Below are 21,680 nucleotides of genomic sequence, written 5' to 3'. Positions count from 1 at the left end.
GCTTGTTTTCTAATTGGGAACCAAAAAATGTCCCTACAAGGTCAAAATTTGCATTACTATCCTTGTGGGGACATTTGGTCCACAGAACCTAGGGAATACCAACACATGCACAAACACATAGTCTCTCATCCACAGTGTTGCCAAGTCCGTGGTTTTCCGCGGAATTGGGCTACTTTAACACTGTTGCTGTGGGTTGTTTTTCATGTCCGCGGGTTGAACAACCCCAATAGCGTGATATTTAGCACCTGGAATGTGTTGCAACCACTTTGCTGCAACCACAACTGTTTCTGAGGAACTACATTGTTTGGCAGAAGAATATTTTTATCAATATCATTACACTTTATTTGCTTTGTTTTATTTTATTCATATTTGATCTGATTTTACTGAAATTATGTACTTTAAAAATATACTTAAAGGGATAGTTCACCCAAAAATGAAAATTTGATGTTTATCTGCTTACCCCCAGGGCATCCAAGATGTAGGTGACTTTGTTTCTTCAGTAGAACACAAACAAAGTATTTATATAATTTTTACCTCTGATATGTCCAACTGTCCTGAGCGCGGGCTCAGCAACGGTTTGAGTTAAAAAGCTTAGTTTGTGTTCTACTGACGATCAAATTTTCATTTTTGGGTGAACTATCCCTTTAAGTGTGATATGAATGTAATGTTTTTAGACACCTAATTGCATGTTAAAGGGAAAGTTCACCCAAAAATGAACGTTCTGAGATTAATTACTTACTCTCATGTCGTTCCAAACCCATAAGACCTCTATGTGACTTCAGTGGTTCAACTGTAATTTAAAGAAAACAAAATTAAGGACTTTATTCAACAATTTCTTCCCTGTCAGTCTTCATCATGCATTCACAAGAGAAAAAAGCATTCTTGTGGCTTCATTAAATTAAGGTTGAACCACTAATGTCGCATGGACTACTTTATCGATGTCCTGGCTACCTTTCTGGACCTCAAACATGGTGGTTGCTTACTTGCTTTGCTGTCTGTGGAGGGTCAGAAAACTCTCAGATTTAATCACAAATATCTTAATTTGTGTTCTGAAGACGAACGAAGATCTTACAGGTTTGGAGTGACATAAAAGTAAGTAATTAATGACAATGTTTTAATTTTTGGGTGAACTATCCCTTTAATTTCAATTAAATAAAATGGTATAAAAGTTTAAATGTACATTTAATGCAATTAGTTGAACATAAGTGTGCTTTTTGACCCACTTAAGTAGGAAATTTTATGCACTTTTTAACTGTATTTAAGTATGTTATATAGGAAACATAATAATAGACGTGTTTAAGTACACTTCTATGATTATGTTAAATCACACAAAGGTGATTTTTTATTCTTTTAACCACATTCATTGTTCATTGACTACTTTACAATAAGATGCTTTTCATTGAGTTAATATTATATTATCTGCAAGTATAGTTTTCGAAGTGCACATTCAATACAGTTAAACAGAAAAAAGTGCAGTGTGTCAGTCGTGTATCTTTCCTTTTGTGTCAGAACAGTATTCAAGAGGAAGAAGTTACTATGAAAAAACTGATCAGCAACGTACAGTACAACTTACTTTACATACTATCCGCAGAGTGAGCGGAAACCACAATGTGATTTAGATGTATCTGACTAGCCCCAATACAGCAGACTATGCAGAGAAAATACAGTATCATCACTGACAAATCCTTGGGAAAAAACACTTAATGCTTCATGTACAAGATGATGTTATACAATCTCCTGGAAATGCTTGTGTTTATGGTCACATCCATGCGCCTATAGTTCAGAAGTACTCTTGCCACATGGTATTTCCTTTAAAATAGAGTGCTTAACTCTCTTCTGGAACTGAAAAACTTTGACAAAGCCTTTGTGGGGAATAAGGGCTGGAATTAAAGACAGGGCCTCTGAGGCAGGTCTCCAGGTCATTGGGTAGTACAGTTTGACTTGTGAAAGTGCTCTGATTTACATCTCCTTTTTCCACAGTCCTCTCATTCACATCCACATCCTTATTGGAGGCTGTCTGAGGGGGAGCGAGGAGATCTTCAAGAACACCCAAAGATCCCAGAGCTCCATCCATAGCTAAAAAGCTATTAAGACGTCCATGTATCACGGGAATACAGGTTAAATCCCAACTGAAGTCATTATGTGATGGAGACACCAACAAAGGAAATTGGTCCTCCTCTTTTAGCTCTTCATCTGTATTCTCAGAGAAGTCTTCATTCCTCTGTGAAGCGGTCAATAGCTGAGGTTTATAAGGAGAATCAATGGAAAACAGGTGCGTCGTGGCCGTTTCTGTGACATGAAGCACAGTTGGATAAGAGTCTTGTCTCTCCAAAGAGAGACTGACTTCCTCAATGGGAGTTAAGGGAGGATCACAGTCTCCAGGAAGAGCTCCCCAAGGGCCATAGCTGTCATCCTAAGATAGAAAAGTGGTATAAGTATCGAGATGCAGTATGAAAACAATGAGACCTTTATTTATCTTCGGAACACAAATTAAGATATTTTTAATGAAATCCAAGAGCTTTCTGACCCTGCATAGACGGCAACGCAACCGCGTTCAAGGCCCAGAAAGGTAGTAAGGACATTGTTACAATAGTCCATGTGAAATCAGTGGTTCAGCCTTAATTTTATGAAGCTACGAGAATACTTTTTGTGTGCAGTCTTCAATGTGTTTTCACCACAGTACCATAACAATGTCTTTACTACCCTTCTGGGCCTTAAACATGTCAGTTGCGTTGCTGTTTATGCAGGTTCAGAAAGCTCTCGAATTTTATCAAAAATATCTTAATTTGTTTTCCAAAGATGAACGAAGGTCTTACAGGTTTAGAACGACTTTTGTGTAAATGAAGTCAATGATAGTTTTACTTTTTTACAACCATCTTTTCAGTTGAGAACCACTCAATGAGAATGAGAACCACTTCATAATTTCGCTGCGTTCTTTTTTTATTGTTAAAACGAACATTGGCACTTTTATTTTACAGTTTTGTTTAATCAAAGTTCAGTAATTGTTTTGACGATTACTGAGGACATGTATAACCATGACATTTCTGCTACTGTGCTTCATAGTGGGGGAAATTCTAGTGGAAATTTTTTTAAAAATAAGAAATGTTTTGTATTTTTCAAAGGTTACATTTTTGGGCCACCTGCCCACATGCCAAACAGGGTACTGACTCAGTATACCTGGCCAGGTGATTTATAAATGCTGCTTTTCTCAAATGCAATTGATGGCAGCAGCTATTCAGCTGTTATGTTTTGGTTCTGTGGAATCTTGAAGTTCAGTACGCTTCCGAAGAGTGAAAATAGACTACCTCTATTTGAACACAAAGCGCCTGACCTTTGAATTATAAGGTAACCCCCTCCAACCTTGTGAGCTACAAACTAAACCCACATCACAACATCACTTGTGTTGTATTTGTCCTAGAGAAGACCGCCAAACTCATTATACTGCATGTTAATTGTATCATTTAACAAAAATTACCTTTAGTAGCTTTATAGCATTGCTGTTATCAAATTTTGGTAGATTTTCAAAAATCCAAGAGACTCCAAAGGACATGCACATTTTCATCATTCTGTAAAGAAAGTTTTTTGAGACAGTTACACACACACTCAAACACCTAACTTGCACATCATGTTTACACTGACTGTGGCTGTAACATTATGAAAAACTGCAGGCATAAGCCACATTGTGAAACTACTTGCACAAATGAAAGTGCAGTAAAAACCAAAACCCCCTAGTTCAGCACGTCACCTTTGTCTCACACATTTCAGGTACATAAGGTTAGCCAGGATCACCATAGGAACAGCAGCAGCCAAACAAATTCCAGCTATCATTCCACCTGGAAACACATTAAGCACATTAGGATAAACGCATGATATGGTATTGTTGGAACAATTCTGCATTAACTGTTCCTAATATTGAAAGTGCATACTCTATGAATAATGCATGAATATTATTCAGTTTCTTGTGTATGCATGGTATGCAATACTAACCCTTACCCTAGACCATGAGTAATATTATAGTCAGAATGTGCACTGAAACTCATGCTGATTCTCTTAAAGGGACAGTTTGACTTTCTTTCATCAGTAGAACATAAAAAAATGTATATATTGCAAAAAAGATTTTTCGTTCATACAATGAAAGTGGTCCAGTGTTTCAATGACATTTATTCTGTGGAAAAAACTGACTTCGAAATTAGCCCCAGGAAGCTGTGGTTTACAGTGCGTTATTAGACGTGAGGTGAAGCAGATTGACTGTAAACCACAGCTTCATGGGGCTTATTGCTTTAATAAAATGGTTATTTCAAATACGTAGTAAGCTTTCACTAAATAAAACCGCAAATAAAGTGTAATGATATTAATAAAAACATTATTGTTTGCAACAAAGTGGTAAACAATGGTGTATATTTTTAAAAACATACACCTTTTTTTTTTTTTAGAGTAACAGCTTTGAATGCGGCTCAACCAGTCAGAATCAAGGACCAGAACTATTCGTTTTATAAATCTTTTTTTGTGTTCCACAGATAAAAGAAAGTTGTACAGTTTTGGAACGACATGAGGATGAGTAAATGCAGATGAGAAAATTTTCATTTGTTCAAACAGAAACATTACATATTGTGACTGTCTGTGTAAAGGCAATTCAAAGAATTGTTTCTAAACACATTATAAATGTTAAAAATGTATTGCTGAAATGTGTTACAAAGACTGTGAACTATGTGGAACTGAGTTGTGGAGTTAGATTGTTAAAGTTTTTCCCTATTTTTGTTTTTGTCAAATTTTGGCGGCCTGAAATCAAGTTTCGATGACACACTGAAGGTCATTTTAGTGACTGTAATTTTCGTATGCCTTTTTTCGTATAAAAAATGCTATCAAAATGCTTGCTACAGATGCGAAAACGCAAAAAATCGAATCTGATCCGATTTTTTTTTATTACAGAAAAAAGTTTCGCAGGCAGTGTGTAAACACAACGTGAGATTGTATTTATTTTTTAATGTGCAAACATTTCGGATGAAAATTTCTGACTCTGTGTGCAGTGACCTTAACACTACAGAGTGTTTTCAGAATGCGTCATCAATCGGCCATATTGGTGGAACAGAATACAAACAATGTCACTGAATCGAACGAAACTCGCAAATTTAGCTGATTATTTCTGCTGAAAATGGTCAATTATTGTCATGTTTTGGGCTGTATACAAATCGATAGGACTGGGAAAACATACTATAGACTGCCAAAAGTTATAACAAATCAAGGAGAACAATGCAAAAGACTGAGGAAAGAAGGCATTTGTGGATGGCCAAACTGAACCAGGATTTCCAGGGCAAAAGTCTTGACAACATTCGTTTGTTTGTATCATTACCGGTGAGATAGGTGAAATATTAGGCTAATATCTTAATTAATACTGCTCGTATGAATCTTTACCCACTATTAAAGGAACACTCCACTTTTTGTGGAAATAGGCTCATTCTCCAACTCCCCCCAAGTTAATAAGTTGAGTTTTACCGTTTTGAAATCCATTCAGCCGTTATCCTGTTCTGGCGATATCACTTTTAGCATAGCTTAGCATACATCATTGAATCCTATGAGACCAATAGCATCTCGTTCAAAAATGACCAACGAGTTTCGATATTTGTCCAATATAAAATTTGACTCTTCTGTAGTTATATTGTGTACTAAGACCGGTGGAAAATGTAAAGCTGCGATTTTCTGATCATTTTTGAACGCGATGCTGTATTGGTCTCATAGGGTTCAATGATCTATGCTAAGCTATGCTAAAAGTGATATCGCCAGAACAGGAGAACGGCTGAATGGATTTCAAAACGGTAAAACTCAATTTATTAACTCGGGGGAGTTGGAGAATGAGCCTATTTCCAAAAAAAGTGGAGTGTTCCTGTAAGTTTAGTTTGTCAAAATATCATGCCCTTTCCTGCTTACCAAGTCCTTCTCTATATGATTTAGAAGCTTCAACGCATTTTTTGCATGGTTTAGACAGCATAAATTAGCAGAACGTATTCTTTAGTACATTAACCGTACATCCGAGCATCTCCAATATGGCAGTGCATCCAGATAACGGAACAAACCGTGACATAAGTGCAAACCCTCTATAATTGCTAGAGTGCATTAGCATCAGTGATTAGCCACTCAATTACCACCCAACAGTTACTATCATAAACGTTAGGTACTACAGCCTACAGTTTGCCAGCTAGCTATGCCATTGTCACGTAAATGCGTATTACCTGGCCGTGATAATTTACAAAACAGCTTGGTCATTCATTTAGGTTATAGTGGTATTTAGCAGTTGAGAGAGGCGGCAGCTTTCCGGCTTTCAAATGCTAGTGTCCTCTTTCTGCGATGAAGCCACTAGGGCTGTCAAAAAAAAGTGTAATTTCAAATATTCGTCAAATTGAAAATAAAAACCCACATTCTAATTCAAGAACGTAGCATTCGAATTTTAGGTGTCCTTTAAGGAGGTAGCATTATCAGTGGTGCACAAGATGTGAAGACGATGCAATTGTCGTTGCGTTATAATGTTTTTATTATCCTATCCATCTGAAGCCACTAGATGTGGCGCTGCTGCGTTGTTTATTAAAAATATTGCGGAAAAAGGGAACATAAATGCGGAGAACATCTTGTTTATGTGAAACTAAGCCGTTCACACAGAACGCATTATTTCGCGCATTTTCTTTCTAGAGTGACATCTATCACTTGCATCTCGCACAAGAGAGATGCATATTTTAAAAACGCTATGTAAAATTAATGCAAGTTCAGCTTTGAAAAAACATATCTTGAGGCTTTATGGCGTTTTTTTTTTCCCATCCCACTGCATCTCATGTTTTTAAATGTTATTTTATTTTATAAATGTCATGTTATTTTATTGCTTTGAATAAACTTGCATTAGTAATATTTTGCTTGATGTGCTCTCTTGTGGCCTTAGGAGAGAAGCCAAAAGCTTTTTTTTTCACCCAAATTAAATTAAAATGCTTTTTAAATTCAAATATAATTCAAATTTAGTTTTTCAGCCATTTTAACAGCTCTAGACGTTATGCCCCCAGCATTTGAGAGCAGAGAATACTGCTTATTTTTTCAAGATTTTGATAACTTGTTTTATTTACGTGCTTTTTAAAAAAAATCAAATTCAAATTTGGCTGGGTGGTTAATAACACATAAATATGTGTTCACAACATCGAGAACACATATTTAATAGTACTTTAAACTGACTTTAAGGTCAAAGTTTCTCCTTTTTTTCAACACGGAAGTTAGCCTATGGGCGAGACTTCCGGTTCATTAGCCGCTATATGAAAATAATGAGAAGAATATTAACGTTGCACTTCAAATCATTGTGTTCATAATTAGGATTATACATTAAAATAAAATGTTAAGACACACCAATTTTCAATATCAAGCAGCAAAATTAGCAGTTTTGTACAGCTAAAAATAGCTGAACACAGATGAGACCAGAAGCCAGACCCATAAAATGTACAAATGGCCATACCCACTCCTACGGCAAAACTAAGGTGGATATCTATTTCATAAGAAAAGGCACCTGCAGTTTGGTATGACGGTTTGCTGTGACAACAGCAAGTGGTAGGTTTTCCTTTAGGCCCTTCTCCCGCAGAATTCCATGCAGAGACCAGGATATCGAAACACTCCCGTTGGCCTTGCAGCTCCCAAGTCAAACGTCTAGGAGATGCAAAAGGCACAGTTTCTGCAAGAACACATAAAACACAGAAGATGAGGAGTGTTTCTTCCAGGATGCTTCTTTCAGCAGAAAATAATATTAAAGATTCATTTGCACTCACACTCTACTTCAGCAATGACTAGTTAGCTGTCTGACAGTTCGTCTATGAAACCAGGTGTCATGGTTAGGGGTCAACAAACTAAGAGTAACAGTAGAATAAAACATGAAAGTTAAAATGCTCATGTAGCAAACTTTTCAGAAGGGTGGAGATATTTAACACTCAGAAAGCTGTTATGTACTTTTTTTGCTTTTTTTGACAATACCGTTAAGCCACTGGATAATGACAGACATTTTTTAGCTACTGGTGTCTGTTTAACAGCTTGGTTAGAGTAGCTTATGTCGGAGACAGAAACATTTGCACATAGCCACATGCTTTCCGCTGTTGTCTCTACTTCCTGTCATGCCTGAAGCCACATGTTAAGAATAGCTGCTGGGTCTCATTCGCGCCAGCCAGAGATGTAACTTTAAAGACGCAGAAATGGCACCGAAGACAGAGGCCCTCAAGAGATTCTAGTGAGACTCTAGAGAATACGTGAATACATTAATGCCCAGCCAGATCAGACAGGCTATATGAACGCCCACTGACATATAAACCACAGTTTACTCTCTAATAATTTTTTGACCACAAGTATTTTATAATGTAGTCACATGCTACAGTTTTAAGCATGTGAAGCCCACCTGTAAATAGTTTTCAGTTTCAGTGCAAAGTGATATGTGGGCCTGTCCCTTTGAGAGTGATAGCTTTTTTCCAACACCTCTACATTATTTTCTTTTTTTTCGCAATAGTAAAATATTACCTCAACACGACAAAATATAACTACAACAATCCTACATAAAAATATGTATATATACACACACACACACACACACACACACACACACACACACACACACACACACACACACACTGGTTTACATGTTTTATGGGGACATTCCATAGGCGTAATGGTTTTTATACTGTACAAACCGTACTAATCGCCCTAACCCTACCCTACACCTAAACCTAGCCCTCACAGGAGATTGTGCAAACTTTTACTTCCTCAAAAAAACTCATTGTGCATGATTTATAAGCCTGTTTCCTCATGGGGACCTGAGAAATGTCCCCACAAGGTCAAAATTTACTGGTATTCCTATCCTTGTGGGGACATTTGGTCCCCATAACGTGATGAATACCAGGTACACACACACACACACACACACACACACACACACACACACACACACACACACACACACACACACACACACACTCACATATATATTCAACATTTTAAATATTGATATTAATAATGTTTCTTGAGCACCAAATCAACATATTAGAATGATTTTTGAAGGATTATGTGACACTAAAGACTAATGGCAGCTGACAATTCAGCTTTCTCATTACAGAAATAAATTCATTTGAAAATATAATAAAATAGAGAACAGTTATTTTAAATAGCTAATATTTTACTGTGTTTTTGATCAAATAATTAAGCCTTGGTGAGTGTAACAGACTTTAAACAACTGGTCAGCTGGTTTGCTGGTATTGGGTTATTTAAGATGATTTTAACAGGTTTAAGATGGTTTTAAAGACGGTTTTAGCAGGTTTAAGGTTGTCTCCCAACCTGGCTAGCATATTTCATACTCCGTTTCATATTTTGTTGCATCAGGGTATGACTAAAAAAAATTAGACAGGTTTGAGCTGGTCTTTTAGTTGGCTTTACAGGGGGTTTTAGGCACTTTTCAGCTGGTGAGTCTAGTAAATCAGCTGGCCATCAAGCTAACCAGTTAAAAACAACCCTGGCCAGGTTGGAAGTCAAGCTAAAACCAGCAGCTTAGGTTTACGCTGGTATAGATTTGTATTTTTAAGCATTGATATTGGTTATTGATTATAAATAATCCACCAATGCAACAATATATAAAACTTTTAAAAAGTGGTTCCCATGTCAGTTCCTACAAAAATCCATAACTTATTTACACTAAATGTTTTCGCAGTCATAGTTGAGCAACAGACAGAGCATTAGTTTTAGACCAGTAATGCAGAAGTGTAGGGGAGTGGGGGTTACTGGAAGAGGATGTGAACTCTTTCAGTAAATGGTGGAAAACCCTGCTGTCAAACTGTGGGTGTGACAGTGATGAGTCTCAAACCAAACAGGTAAAGTCTTTCCACTTTGCGAAATGCACAAAGGTGCACTGCATCACTTGTGGGGTGAGGTTGAAGACACCTGAGGTCTTGTGAAAAAAACAACAAGCATTGTGTTTTATGCTGAGACAATGTTGACGAACAAACAAAAGTGTTGATTCCGTGTGTACAAACCATGTGACTCCTCCCCTCAGACACAAACCACAGGCCAACACACTCACATACAGCTGTTTTACTCACGGTTCTGAAGAAGTCTCTCGTCTTTATGTCTCTGGAAGTAAATGGTGTAGTTTGTGATAAATCCCCTTTGTTTTTCTTGGTTGAGCTCATTCCACTGAATCAAAATCTGATTTTTCCCTTCATTGGTAATTGATACATCTGGACCAGCTAAAGGCTCTGGAAAGGAACATAAAAGTGTTTTAAGAGATTAAGTGACCCTTTAATCACTGAGAAGTTAAAGTTTAAACTTGTTTTTAAATGCAACTTTTTAAAATGCTACTGTACTTAATAAACTGATAAACCTTTTTTTGACAAATTCTGTCACCGCCCTCGTGTGGCAATTTGGAGGAAGAGCAGGGATTATTATAACACTTTACTGCTCTATAGCCTAATGTTTTGAAACAAAAATGCTGGGTTATTGTTTTTAAACCCAAATGCTGGGTTCAGCCTATTGGGTCATTTTATTGGGTTGTTTTTAATATTTTTATCCAGGTTCTGGGTAGTTTTTCTTCACTCTAAAAGTGCTGGGTTTAGCTTATTGCTTTTTTTTTTAATGCTGGGTTAAGCCTGTCTCCGACAAAACAACCCAGCTGCTGAGTAACAGTCAGAGCTGGGCTTTTTGCGTCCTCTACAAGAGAGAGCAGTTCTTAGCGCCGCCGATTTGGTGGACTTCTTCAGCGAAATAAAGGTTTGTATACATTTTATTTAGTTTATAAAGTCTTTACAGTGCTGTCAATTATTTTACGCAACGCAACATATGGACGAAATGTCAGTCAGCTGCATCAGCAGTGGTCGTTTCGCATGATGGAAACGCCTTTTGCCTTGCATAACATACAGTAAACAGATTTTATTCACTATAATACTAAATTGAATTGAATTTGATGTTAAAATATGTACTCTAATCTCAATACTGTTTGTTTATGGCCAGGTTATGGAGTCAGTCACGGCATCTTTCAGCTAAGAGTTAAACACAAGGTGGCAGTCTGAGGTTCTTAGTTCCCCCGGCGAACAGCAGCCCAACAATGGCTCAGATTTCGCCAACACACCGGCACAAGAATTAGCATTATTTTGGTGAAAAGTGATTATAGAGAACGGTTGAATACACGTAAATTAAAATGCTACTTTTGAATGATTGCTAAAATACTTATAGTTGACTTAAAGGAACACTCCACTTTTTGTGGAAATAGGCTCATTCTCCAACTCCCCCGAGTTAATAAGTTGAGTTTTACCGTTTTGAAATCCATTCAGCCGTTCTCCTGTTCTGGCGATATCACTTTTAGAATAGCTTAGCATAAATCATTGAATCCTATGAGACCAATATAGCATTGTGTTCAAAAATGACCAATGAGTTTCGATATTTGTCCTATTTAAAACTTGACTCTTCTGTAGTTATATCGTGTACTAAGACCGGCGGAAAATGTAAAGCTGCGATTTTCTAGGCCGATAAGATTAGGAACTACACTCCCATTCCAGGGTAATAGTCACGGAAGTTTGCAGCCGCAGCATGGCCAAAGCAGGCGCAGTAATATCATGCAGCACATCGCAGCACAACGTGACCAACTGCATGCACAGGGAGCGTTCCTCATTGGAAGTTACCTAGCTGGGAACTAATTTCAGGCGCTGTGTGATATTACTCCGCCTGCTGCGTCCATATTACGGCAGCAAACTTCCTTGACTATTACGCCGGAATGGGAGTGTAGTTCCTAATCTTATCGGCCTAGAAAATCGCAGCTTTACATTTAGCGCTGGTCTTAGTACACTCATTGGTCATTTTTGAACGCAATGCTAAATTGGTCTCATAGGATTCAATGATCTATGCTAAGCTATGCTGAAAGTGATATCGCCAAAACAGGACGAATGGATTTCAAAACTCAATTTATTAATTCGGGGGAGTTGGAGAATGAGCCTATTTCCAAAAAAAGTGGAGTGTTCCTTTAAATAAAACAACCCAGCATGTTGGGTAAAAACATTTAACCCAACCACCTGGGTCAAAATATCCAAGCATGTGTTCTATCCAATATTTACCCAGCGCTGTGTTGCCAAATAACCCAAGTTGGGTTGTTTTTAATCCAGCATTTTTTAGAGTGTAATCGTAATCATTTTAATCAAATTATAGTAGAATATAATATAATAGAATAATATTAGAATGATTTCTGAAGGATTATGTGACACTGATGACTGAAATAATGGCTGCTAAAAATAATTTTTTGCCATAAAGGGATAAATCGCATTTTAAAACATGTTAGAAAACAAGCAAGAGAGAAAAGTATGCAAATGCAAATATAGCAAACATGTACTTACTCTCTTCCTTTGAATAAACCTGAACAAATGCAGGGTCTGAAACGCCACTGGCTTCTTCAGTAAATAATGAAATGTTATACAGGATACCGTCTCGCATACCTGCAAGAACAATTTCAGATTTTTGAATGCTGAACTTTATTATATATGAACTAGGTTAATCTACATAACATGTTATACTATGTTTTTAACCATTTTTAATAATAATAATAATAATACATTTTCTTTATAAAGCACTTTACATTTTAAAGAAAATCTCAAAGTGCTACAGAAAAAGTTATAATAGTATACAGCAATAAAATAAAATGAAAATTTATTATTTTCAATCCGCCAACAAGGAATAAACAGAAATTTAAGAAGTAGGCAAGACCCATGAACTGAATTGTTCAATTCATGTCACTCATCAAATTCTTAACCTGAACGCATTTATTATTTTAATCCTTAGATATTAAGTTCAATAGCACACAATTTTGGAAAACTCTTACCTTGTAGGAATGTAAAATTACAGTCTTTTCCTAATCTCTTCCATTCTAAGTGCACTGGGCTCTGATGCCACTGCACAACAAACCCCAGAATGCCCTTCACCTCCTCGCTGTAATGAGACACGTCCCATGCTAGAAGCACACTGCCCCCTGCTGCTGGAACTAAATGTGTTATCATGGGGGCTGGTTTACCTGTGATACACATACAAACAGTAGAATATAACATTTATTCAAGATTGTGTGTCCTACAAAACTCAAAACTAAAAAAGAATGAAATAAAATAAAGTTCTCACCTGTATATATCAAGCTGACAGATGCAGGTGGGGAGGAACCAGCTGCTGTCACAGCACTGATGTTAACCTCTGATGCATTCAGCTGAAGAGTTTGATGGGTGACATGAGCTGAGCAATAGAGTTCATGAATCTTGCCTTCTTCTTCATAAGATAATTTGTAATATAACAAATCTCCACTGTGATATTCTGGTTTATAGTGCTGTAAGAAAAAGGAGAAATAAATAGTCAACAAGTGAGTTCATGTTGAGGGCAAAGGACAGTAATAATGTTTTTCCCCCGTATATGACATTATAAATCGTTCTTTTTAGTCAGTTCTTTCAGTGAACTGCCTGATGTGGTTCACAAACTGAACTGAATGATTCATTCTCAAACTGGACTGATCCAGTTCGCAAACTTGCTTCTTGAGTGGGACGAAGAAATAAAGATAGTCCACCCAAACATTCTTTCATAATGGTTAAAAAAATGTAAAATATGAATATAATTTTGCTTCAGCCTTATTAATTTATTTAATTTTAACTTATTAAAGCTTCAGCTGTGACCACTTGCATATTATGGATTTATGGTGATTGATGCTTTTCTGAAAATCACTGTTTGTGTTACGCAGAAGAAAAAGAAAGTCACTATGCATTCTGGAGTAGCTGTAGTCCTTTGATTTTCAAGGTCTCATATAAAGCTATTGTCTTCAAAATAACCGGAATACAGTGTACAGATTAATATCTAATTTGATGTTTCACAGAAACAAAGTAATATTTTAAAAATTATAGTTGCAAAAAAGGGTTTTCAAAGCAATACCAATACATTTTCTAGAACATTTTAATAATCTAAAGAACCCGTTTCCACTATAAAAACCTTTGTCCAATGGAAAGGTTACATAGTTGTTAAAGGTTCTTCATGGAACCACTGATTTCCAATAAAAAACCTTTATTTTTAAGAGTGTGATTTTTAGCACTTAGGTGACAAATAGTACTTAGAATGCATTAACTATTGTGGGCTGCGGCTGCTAAACCAAGAAACCTGTAGAAGAACTGTGAGAGATCACACGTCCACCAGTGTACATGGGACTCTCCTGTAGTGATTTGAGTCAGCACTTACTGAAGTAATCTTTTAATCTTTTAAGTAGTTTAATCACTCACAGAATAGACATATTCAAGAGACTGATTAAAAGAAAGCTACTTGTGAAAATTACACTAATAATTCAGACCAGAATTTCAGAAAGATTCACTAATTACTAATCAAATATGTGGCAATAAACTCTTTCAAAAAGTGACAGTTACTACCTACTTGAAAAATGAAAAGACTTTCCATAACTTAAAATGTTTAAATACACTACCAGACAAAAGTTTTTGAACAGTAAGATTTTTAATGTTTTTTCTCTTCTGCTCACCAAGCCTGCATTTATTTGATCCAAAGTACAGCAACAGTACAATTTCAAAATATTTGTACTTATAAATATTTAAAATAACTGTTTTTTTAGCATCATTTTTAGCATCATTACTCCAGTCACATCATTCTAATATGCTGATTTGCTGCTCAAAAACATTTTTATAATAATTTATCAAATAAAATTAATTAGTATAATTTTTAGTATTAGTATAATTTTGTCATGTTTCCTTAATGAATAAAAAGTTCAGTAGAACAGAATTGATCTGAAATAGAAATCTTTACATTATAAATGTCTTTATCATCACTTTTTGTCAATTTGAAGCATCCTTGCTAAATAAAAGTATTAATTTCTATAATTCCCCCCCCTGACTCCAAGCTTTTGAATGGTATAGTGTATAATGTTACAAAAGCTTTTTATTTCGGATAAATGCTGATCTTTGGATCGTTCTATTCATCAAAGAATCCTGACTTAACTGTTTTAAATATTTATAAAAATAACAAAAATGTTTCTTGAACAGCAAATCGCATGATTAGAATGATTTCTGAAGGATCGTGTGACACTGAAGACTGGATTAATGATGCTGAAAATTGATCTTTAATCACAAGAATAAATTACATTTTAAATAGAAAACAGTTATTTTACTGTTTTTGATGATGTATTGAATTGATGTATTTGATTTATTTGGATCAAATAAATGCAGGCTTGGTGAGCAGAAGAGACTTCTTAAAAAAACAAAAAAAAAGTACTGTTCAAAAACTTTTGACTGGTAGTGTAAATTTAAAATAAATGTAAAAAGTATCATGGTTTCTACAAAAAAATGTTTTGTAATAACTTATAATAATAATAAGAAATGTTGCTTCAGTGCCAAATTATTTAAAAAACAAAAAAATATTTTACCAACCCCAAACTATTTGACAGGAATTTAAGTTATATACAGATTTTCCAGTAGGTGGTGCTGTTACCTTCCACATCACTGTGACATTCAGAGGTCCATGAGTACTGCTCCTGTTGATGACTCTCCACACATCAAGTTTGTGTGAGGGTGCTAGAACATATAAAACACAATTATTGACAAAACAATATGCAGGTAAAACACATTGACTAATGTGACTATAAAGGAATTACCAATTCCTGGGCTGGTTATATTGAAAGTTTTACTCCACATGCTGCAGTTTGTTGAAGCAGTGCAAACTCTTAACTCAAACTGATAGGGCATCAATGGTTCTAAGGCTTCCTGCATCAGAATACATCCAGCTTGGAGCTCCTTCACACTTCCCTGGGCCTGCTCAAATACGATAGCAAAAAAATCTCTTAGACAGCTAGCTAATAGATAGCTTGCTTTCAAAGAAAAATGAAAACCTATTCACCCTCAGGACAAATAAGATAGTAGATGAGTTTTTTTTTCTACATCAGAACAGATTTGGAGATCTGGAGCAATAACTTGCTCAATGTTAGATCCTCTGTAGTGAATGGGTGCCGTCAGAACGAGACTTCAAACATTACAATAATCCACAAGTAATCCACATGATTCAGCAATGGCTCATCAATTGACATCTCATGAAGCAAAAAGTCCATTGTGAAGATGTTTTTAACTTTAAAGCATTGCTTAAATCTAAAATATCAGTCTGCTATCCATAATGCTTTCTCATCTGAATCAGTAGACAAATATGCACAGATCAAGTCCAACACAGTCCAAAATTGTTCTTAAACAATTTTGATGTGAGAGGATTGACTTTTTAATGCAAAAAGCGTTATTATGAATTATGTACTCATATTTTGGCCAGAAGTGATGGTTTAAAATGAAAACGCCTTGATGGATTTGTTTTGCTCAGTTTTTCACTTCACAAGACATTAACTGATTGACTGCTGTTTGAACTCTCATTGTGACGGCACCCATTCACTGCAGAGGTTCCACTGGTGTGCAAGTTATGTAATGTTAAATTCTTCCAAATCGGTTCCTAGACTCTTAAAAATAAAGGTTCTAAAAGAGTGTTTTTGCAATGATACCAAAGAAGAACCATTTTTGGTTCCCAAAGAACCTTTCAGTGAACAGTTGTTGAAAGAACCATTTTGAAGAACATTTAAAAAATCTAAAGAACCTTTTTTGACTATAAAGAACCTTTTCTGCATTTGAAAGGTTCCAAGGATGTTCAAGGTTCTTCATTCTCTGCCGTTTTTGGATGAACTATTCCTCTAACAGTACACATTTTTTGCAAATCCCTTTTTATACAGTGCCTTGCAAAAGTATTCATACCCCTTCATTTTTTTCACATTTTGTTTTGTTGCAGCATTATGTTAAACTGCTTTAAATTAGTTTTCCCCCACATCAATTTACACTCCATACACCATAATAATGACAAAGCAAAAACCAGATTTGCAAATTTGACAAATTTATTCAAATAAAACACTGAAATAAGTACATTGCATAAGTATTCATACCAACTCAGTACATAGTTGAAGCACCTTTACAGCCTCAAGTCTTTTTGGGTATGATGTGACAAGCTTTGCACATCTGCATTTGTGCAATTATCTGCCATTCTTTGCCTCACCTTTTCACCTCTCAACCTCTGTCAGCTTGGATGGAGGCTGGCAGACATTTTCTAGAGTCCTAGTTGTTGCAATCAACTTCCATTATGGATAATGGAGGCTTCTGTGAACCTTCAATGCAGCAGATTTTTTTCTGAACTCTTCCCTAGATCATTGCCTTAACGCAAGTCTGTCACTGAGCTCTACAGACAGTTATCTTGACCTCAGGACTTGGTTTTTGCTCTGATATGCATTTTCAGCTGTTAGACCTTTTCTGAGAGGTGTGTGTGCCTTTCTAAATCATACTCATTCAAATGAATTTGCCACAGTTTAACTCCATTCGAAGTGTAGTAACATCTAGAAGCAATGTGAATGCTCCTGAGCTAAATTTCAAGTGTCCCAGAAAAGGGTATGAATACTTATGCAACGGGATCTTTTCAGTTTTTATTTTTAATAATTTTGCACAAATGTTAAAAACCTATTTTTTGCTTTTCCATTATGGAGTAGGGAGTGTAGATTGATGTGGGAAAAAAATAATTTAAATTGTTTAACATAAGGCAGCAACATAACAAAATGTGAAAAAAATGGGGGTTTGAATAATTTCACAAGGCACTGTATAAGAAATCAGCATCTCACTCTTACCCAGTCCTGGTCATGTGCTTTTCTGAACCTCAAAATTGGTTTCAGCATATCTTCTGAGCCATCCCAGCATATTGTAGGAGATAGAGTCCCATTTTCATACACAACTTGTGTTATCTCTGGAGTGTTTGGAATCACTAAACAAAAACGTCATAAAATCATCACAATTCAGTGCACATCTGGTATGTCAAAATATATTATATACCACTTTTACTGAGTAAAAGAACAATTAAGAGCTCATAATATGATCAAAATGAGAAAGTGCTTCAGAAATGAGTAAGATATTGTCATTTAGTATCTTACCAATGTCCCAGATCGAGAAGTTGAAAGTAGAGTGTGACTCTCCTAATGCATTGTGACCTCTTACATGGACTTTGTATGTCATGTTCTCAACAAACAGCGATCGTGGAATAGAGACTTGACCATCTTCGTTCATCGCATACTGAAGGAACTGGGATGTATTGTCACTTTGCATGGAAAAAAAAGATTGTTTCAATTTTTAACTCTATATTTGAGTAAAGAATTTCTACTTCCTGTCACATTCTGATATGATAAAGCGTACAATACCACTTTTATGTAATCAAACTGTTAAAAGAGTAAAATTTGAATAAGACATACTTACTGAAATGTCACTGTGAAATTTGTAAATAAATAGGTCTCAGTTGTGGTCGTCAGAGAGCAGTTGACGTGCTCTGCATTTTGATATGTGACGCAGCTGAATTTAGCTTTACCTGGAGGGTCTAAAGCAGAAAATGAATTAATAGCTGGATATTTGTAATCAAAATCTGACAAGCTATATATAATGTACACAACTAACTAGCATTTTTAACCAAAGGAAAAACATAATGGGAATTAACGGTTGATGAATATCACGAATGTGACCTTGAACCACAAAACCATCATAAGGGTCCATTTTTGAAACTGAGTTTTATACATCATTTGAAATAATGAATAAATAAGCTTTCCATTGATGTGTGGTTTGTAAGGATAGAATAATATTTGGCCGAGATACAACTTTTTGAAAATCGAAATATTGAGAAAAACGTCCAAATTGATTCTTAGCAATGCATATTACAAATCAAAAATTAAGTTTTGATATATGTACAGTAGGAAATTTACACAATATCTTCATGGAACATGATCGTTTCTAAATATCCTAATGATTTTTGGCAAAAAAGAAAAATCGCAAAATTTTATACTGCTACAAATATAAAATATACCCATGCTTATGACTTGTTTTGTGGTCCATGGGTCACAAATGTCACATAGTTTTGATTCATGTATTTTTTATATATTTCGATTTCATGTACTTCATCAATTGATTATTAGCAAATGTGCATGTCTATTTCTTAAGCTTATTTAACCCTTCAAACTGATTTAATCAGGTTGAGTTTTACATGAATAAAACCCAGATGTTTCTTGCATCTATGATGCAGAGCAATTAAATACAGACAACATATGAACTTACATCCAGCCTTGAAATCTTGTCCGCAAATTGTGTGCCATGTATTTCCCTCCTTCACTCTGCAGTGTAGCCAAAAACTGGGCTGATTGATGACTATTTGTGTTTTTATAACAGAGCAATTAATTGTTTCGTAAATGGTCTGTCCGTTGAAGGCTATGGCAAAGTGTCTGCCACAGTGCTCAGTGTTTGATTGGCAGCCTACAGTCATATTGGAGCCCAGGTGGAAGACATTTGAATCTACTATCAACTTTCCAATACAACTGACTCTGTAGCAATCTAAGCAGAGAGAGAAAACACTACTCAGTTGATCATGACGCATTCAAATGTAAAACAAATTCAATCACGATGACTTTACTCACCACAAAATTTGCAATAGAAAAGGAGAAAGAAGACCACCTGCCAGACTCTGATGAAAAAATCCATTTCATGCCTTTCTTGTTCTGAGTCTCAGTGATGGTCAGCGAATATTGAGTCAGATATTTGTCTCCGCACTTCATGCCTAGTCCTTCAGCGTCTTCTCCTGTCTTCTCTGTTCACTCATGAAGCAAACCAGCATGTAGTCAGAACAAAAAGTGGGTTGCCTTCCATACGATCATCCCTGTTTAAAGATGTCACATAAACAGGTCACACATCTGCACGTGTGTATATCAAAGACATTAAAAACCACCAAGATAGAATGTTACCAGAAAATGATAAGCTTGCGATCTCTGTAAATAGTCAGCATTCTCCTGAGCGATACTTAATGTTACAAGCCTATTTTTTTTGTGTCAACCTTGTTTTCTCAGAGTTAGCTTGCTCTTTTAAGGGGCAATGACCTAGATTTGTGGTATTTATGCCTGTTCTGAAACTCTGCAGCGTGTGTTTCAACAGTTATGCATCCTACTTATTAAACCACCTTTTTAGTCATCACCAATCATTAACTTCTATCAAGTGTACATACAAAGATATGCTTGTTGCATTGACTTTACCTTTAAAGTCATGAATTAAAGAATAATGTTAATTCAAACCTAAATGTATGTAATGAAAAATATGTAATTCAGTAAGATATGATACATCAAATGGCTAAAAAAGTGAAAAAAGTGAATACCAAACAAACCTTTCCTAATGCACTTAGAACAGCGATTTCTCCTCAGTTTGGGCTCCTCTGCTGTTTCCATCATAGATGTTCACGAGTTTGATCCACGAGACTGACAACTTCACAACAAAGACACACTGATGTTAGGGGGGATGTGAAAACCAGTGGACAAATCTTCCTCAAGAAGCCCTATGATGTAATGCCTTTTATTAAACATACATTTTACACCCAAACTAGCGCCGTTGATATCAAAAATATAAATACATAAGGACAGCTAAAAATGTGAGGCTCTGAAAAAACGAAATATGAATTACCCATATTCTCCTCACACATGTGCTTAGCGTGTGAAAATACCACCGCAGAGCAGCCTTCCTGTCTGCCCCAGATTTTTGATCTCTTTTAAACTTACTTTCCATCTTCATCTTCAAAGTGTTTCTGGGGAAAACCCACGGAGATACGGTGAATCTGAGATACAGAGTAATACAAAGAATGCACTAATAACAGTAGATTAATAAGCATAGGCGTTTACAATAATAAAAATAAACAATAAAAGATAAACTCTTCATAAACATTAGGTTCGAGTTATTTACCGTAAGGGTGTGGAAACCGAAAAAACGAACAAAACAAGGAAAACAATGAGGTTATGTGTCAATGCCACAATTACAGTTTGTGTGAAACTGGCACATCTGAACCACAAAGACAGACCACAAGTATTCAAAAAATATAGAAAGGATAAAAAAAGACACTTAAAAACGTTTGTAACTGTATAAATTTACCTAACGTTATCTAAAAAATCCACCAATTGTTACTCATATCCTTTGCCTCTCACTTATAAGCGTTTGATTGCACAGTTGCTGACCTATGATTTTATCTCAAGAGTGACCTATCTTGAAAGAGCCTCTGTTAGACTACTTTAGGATCGTTTGAAGTAATGAGAAAGATTAATATAGGCTACCTACAATGTGCATATATTATAGATTTATCAGATATCACATTAAAATAGCATCAAAGAGAAGTGTTAAAGAGTTAAAAGAGCAGCTTAATCATATACTGTATCTGTCCTCATTTTGTAACATAAAAACAACAACGTGCACAAAATGTGGTCTTTTGACCTCAATTCATTTTTTTAAAAAAAACAGTCAGCACCTGCTTCTTTGAACTGTTCTACCTATACCTAAAATAGAAAATAATTAATTAGTAATATAAAATGTGGGCTATAATTATAGTTTTAATTTGAATAATTAATTAATTAATTAATTTATATTTAATAATAACATTATAAACCAACGTATAGGCTATAAATATATATAAATGATCCAATAATAATAAGTAGCCTATATATCAATGCATTACTTCGCTATATTAGTTCTTTTGGTCATCGAATTCGATTGGCTGCACAAATATGTCAAGTCTACAGTATATATATATATTTTTTTCGTGGGTGT

At 35.6% G+C, this 21,680-nt stretch overlaps 1 protein-coding gene across 1 annotated transcript; it reads right to left on the bottom strand.

Annotated features, from left to right (window-relative positions):
* Positions 1-1,483: 1,483 nt before the first annotated feature.
* On the bottom strand, positions 1,484-19,583 carry il23r (interleukin 23 receptor). The gene is made up of 15 exons (XM_073851142.1): positions 19,520-19,583; positions 19,164-19,436; positions 18,318-18,435; positions 17,999-18,162; positions 17,699-17,832; positions 15,656-15,812; positions 15,493-15,575; positions 13,147-13,345; positions 12,857-13,045; positions 12,375-12,473; positions 10,095-10,250; positions 7,535-7,696; positions 3,746-3,833; positions 3,476-3,566; positions 1,484-2,413 (listed from the first exon to the last, which is right to left on the bottom strand). The coding sequence occupies exons 1-15, from the start codon at positions 19,581-19,583 to the stop codon at positions 1,826-1,828; spliced, it is 2,565 nt and encodes an 854-aa protein (XP_073707243.1). The 3' UTR covers positions 1,484-1,825.
* Between the last annotated feature and the right edge of the window lie 2,097 nt (positions 19,584-21,680).

This window comes from Garra rufa, chromosome 12, assembly GCF_049309525.1.
Source record: "Garra rufa chromosome 12, GarRuf1.0, whole genome shotgun sequence".
Lineage (NCBI taxonomy): Eukaryota > Metazoa > Chordata > Actinopteri > Cypriniformes > Cyprinidae > Garra > Garra rufa.
This window is presented reverse-complemented; position numbering and strand designations above follow the sequence as displayed.

Excerpts from the sequence above, each read along its gene's own strand:
- il23r (XM_073851142.1), bottom strand. The coding sequence starts at position 19,583 with ATGGATTTTTTCATCAGAGTCTGGCAGGTGGTCTTCTTTCTCCTTTTC. Across the intron at positions 13,346-15,492 it reads ATGTCACAGTGATGTGGAAG|CACTATAAACCAGAATATCA; the intron begins GTAACAGCACCA and ends TTTTTCTTACAG. Across the intron at positions 2,414-3,475 it reads ATGCTATAAAGCTACTAAAG|GATGACAGCTATGGCCCTTG; the intron begins GTAATTTTTGTT and ends TTTCTATCTTAG.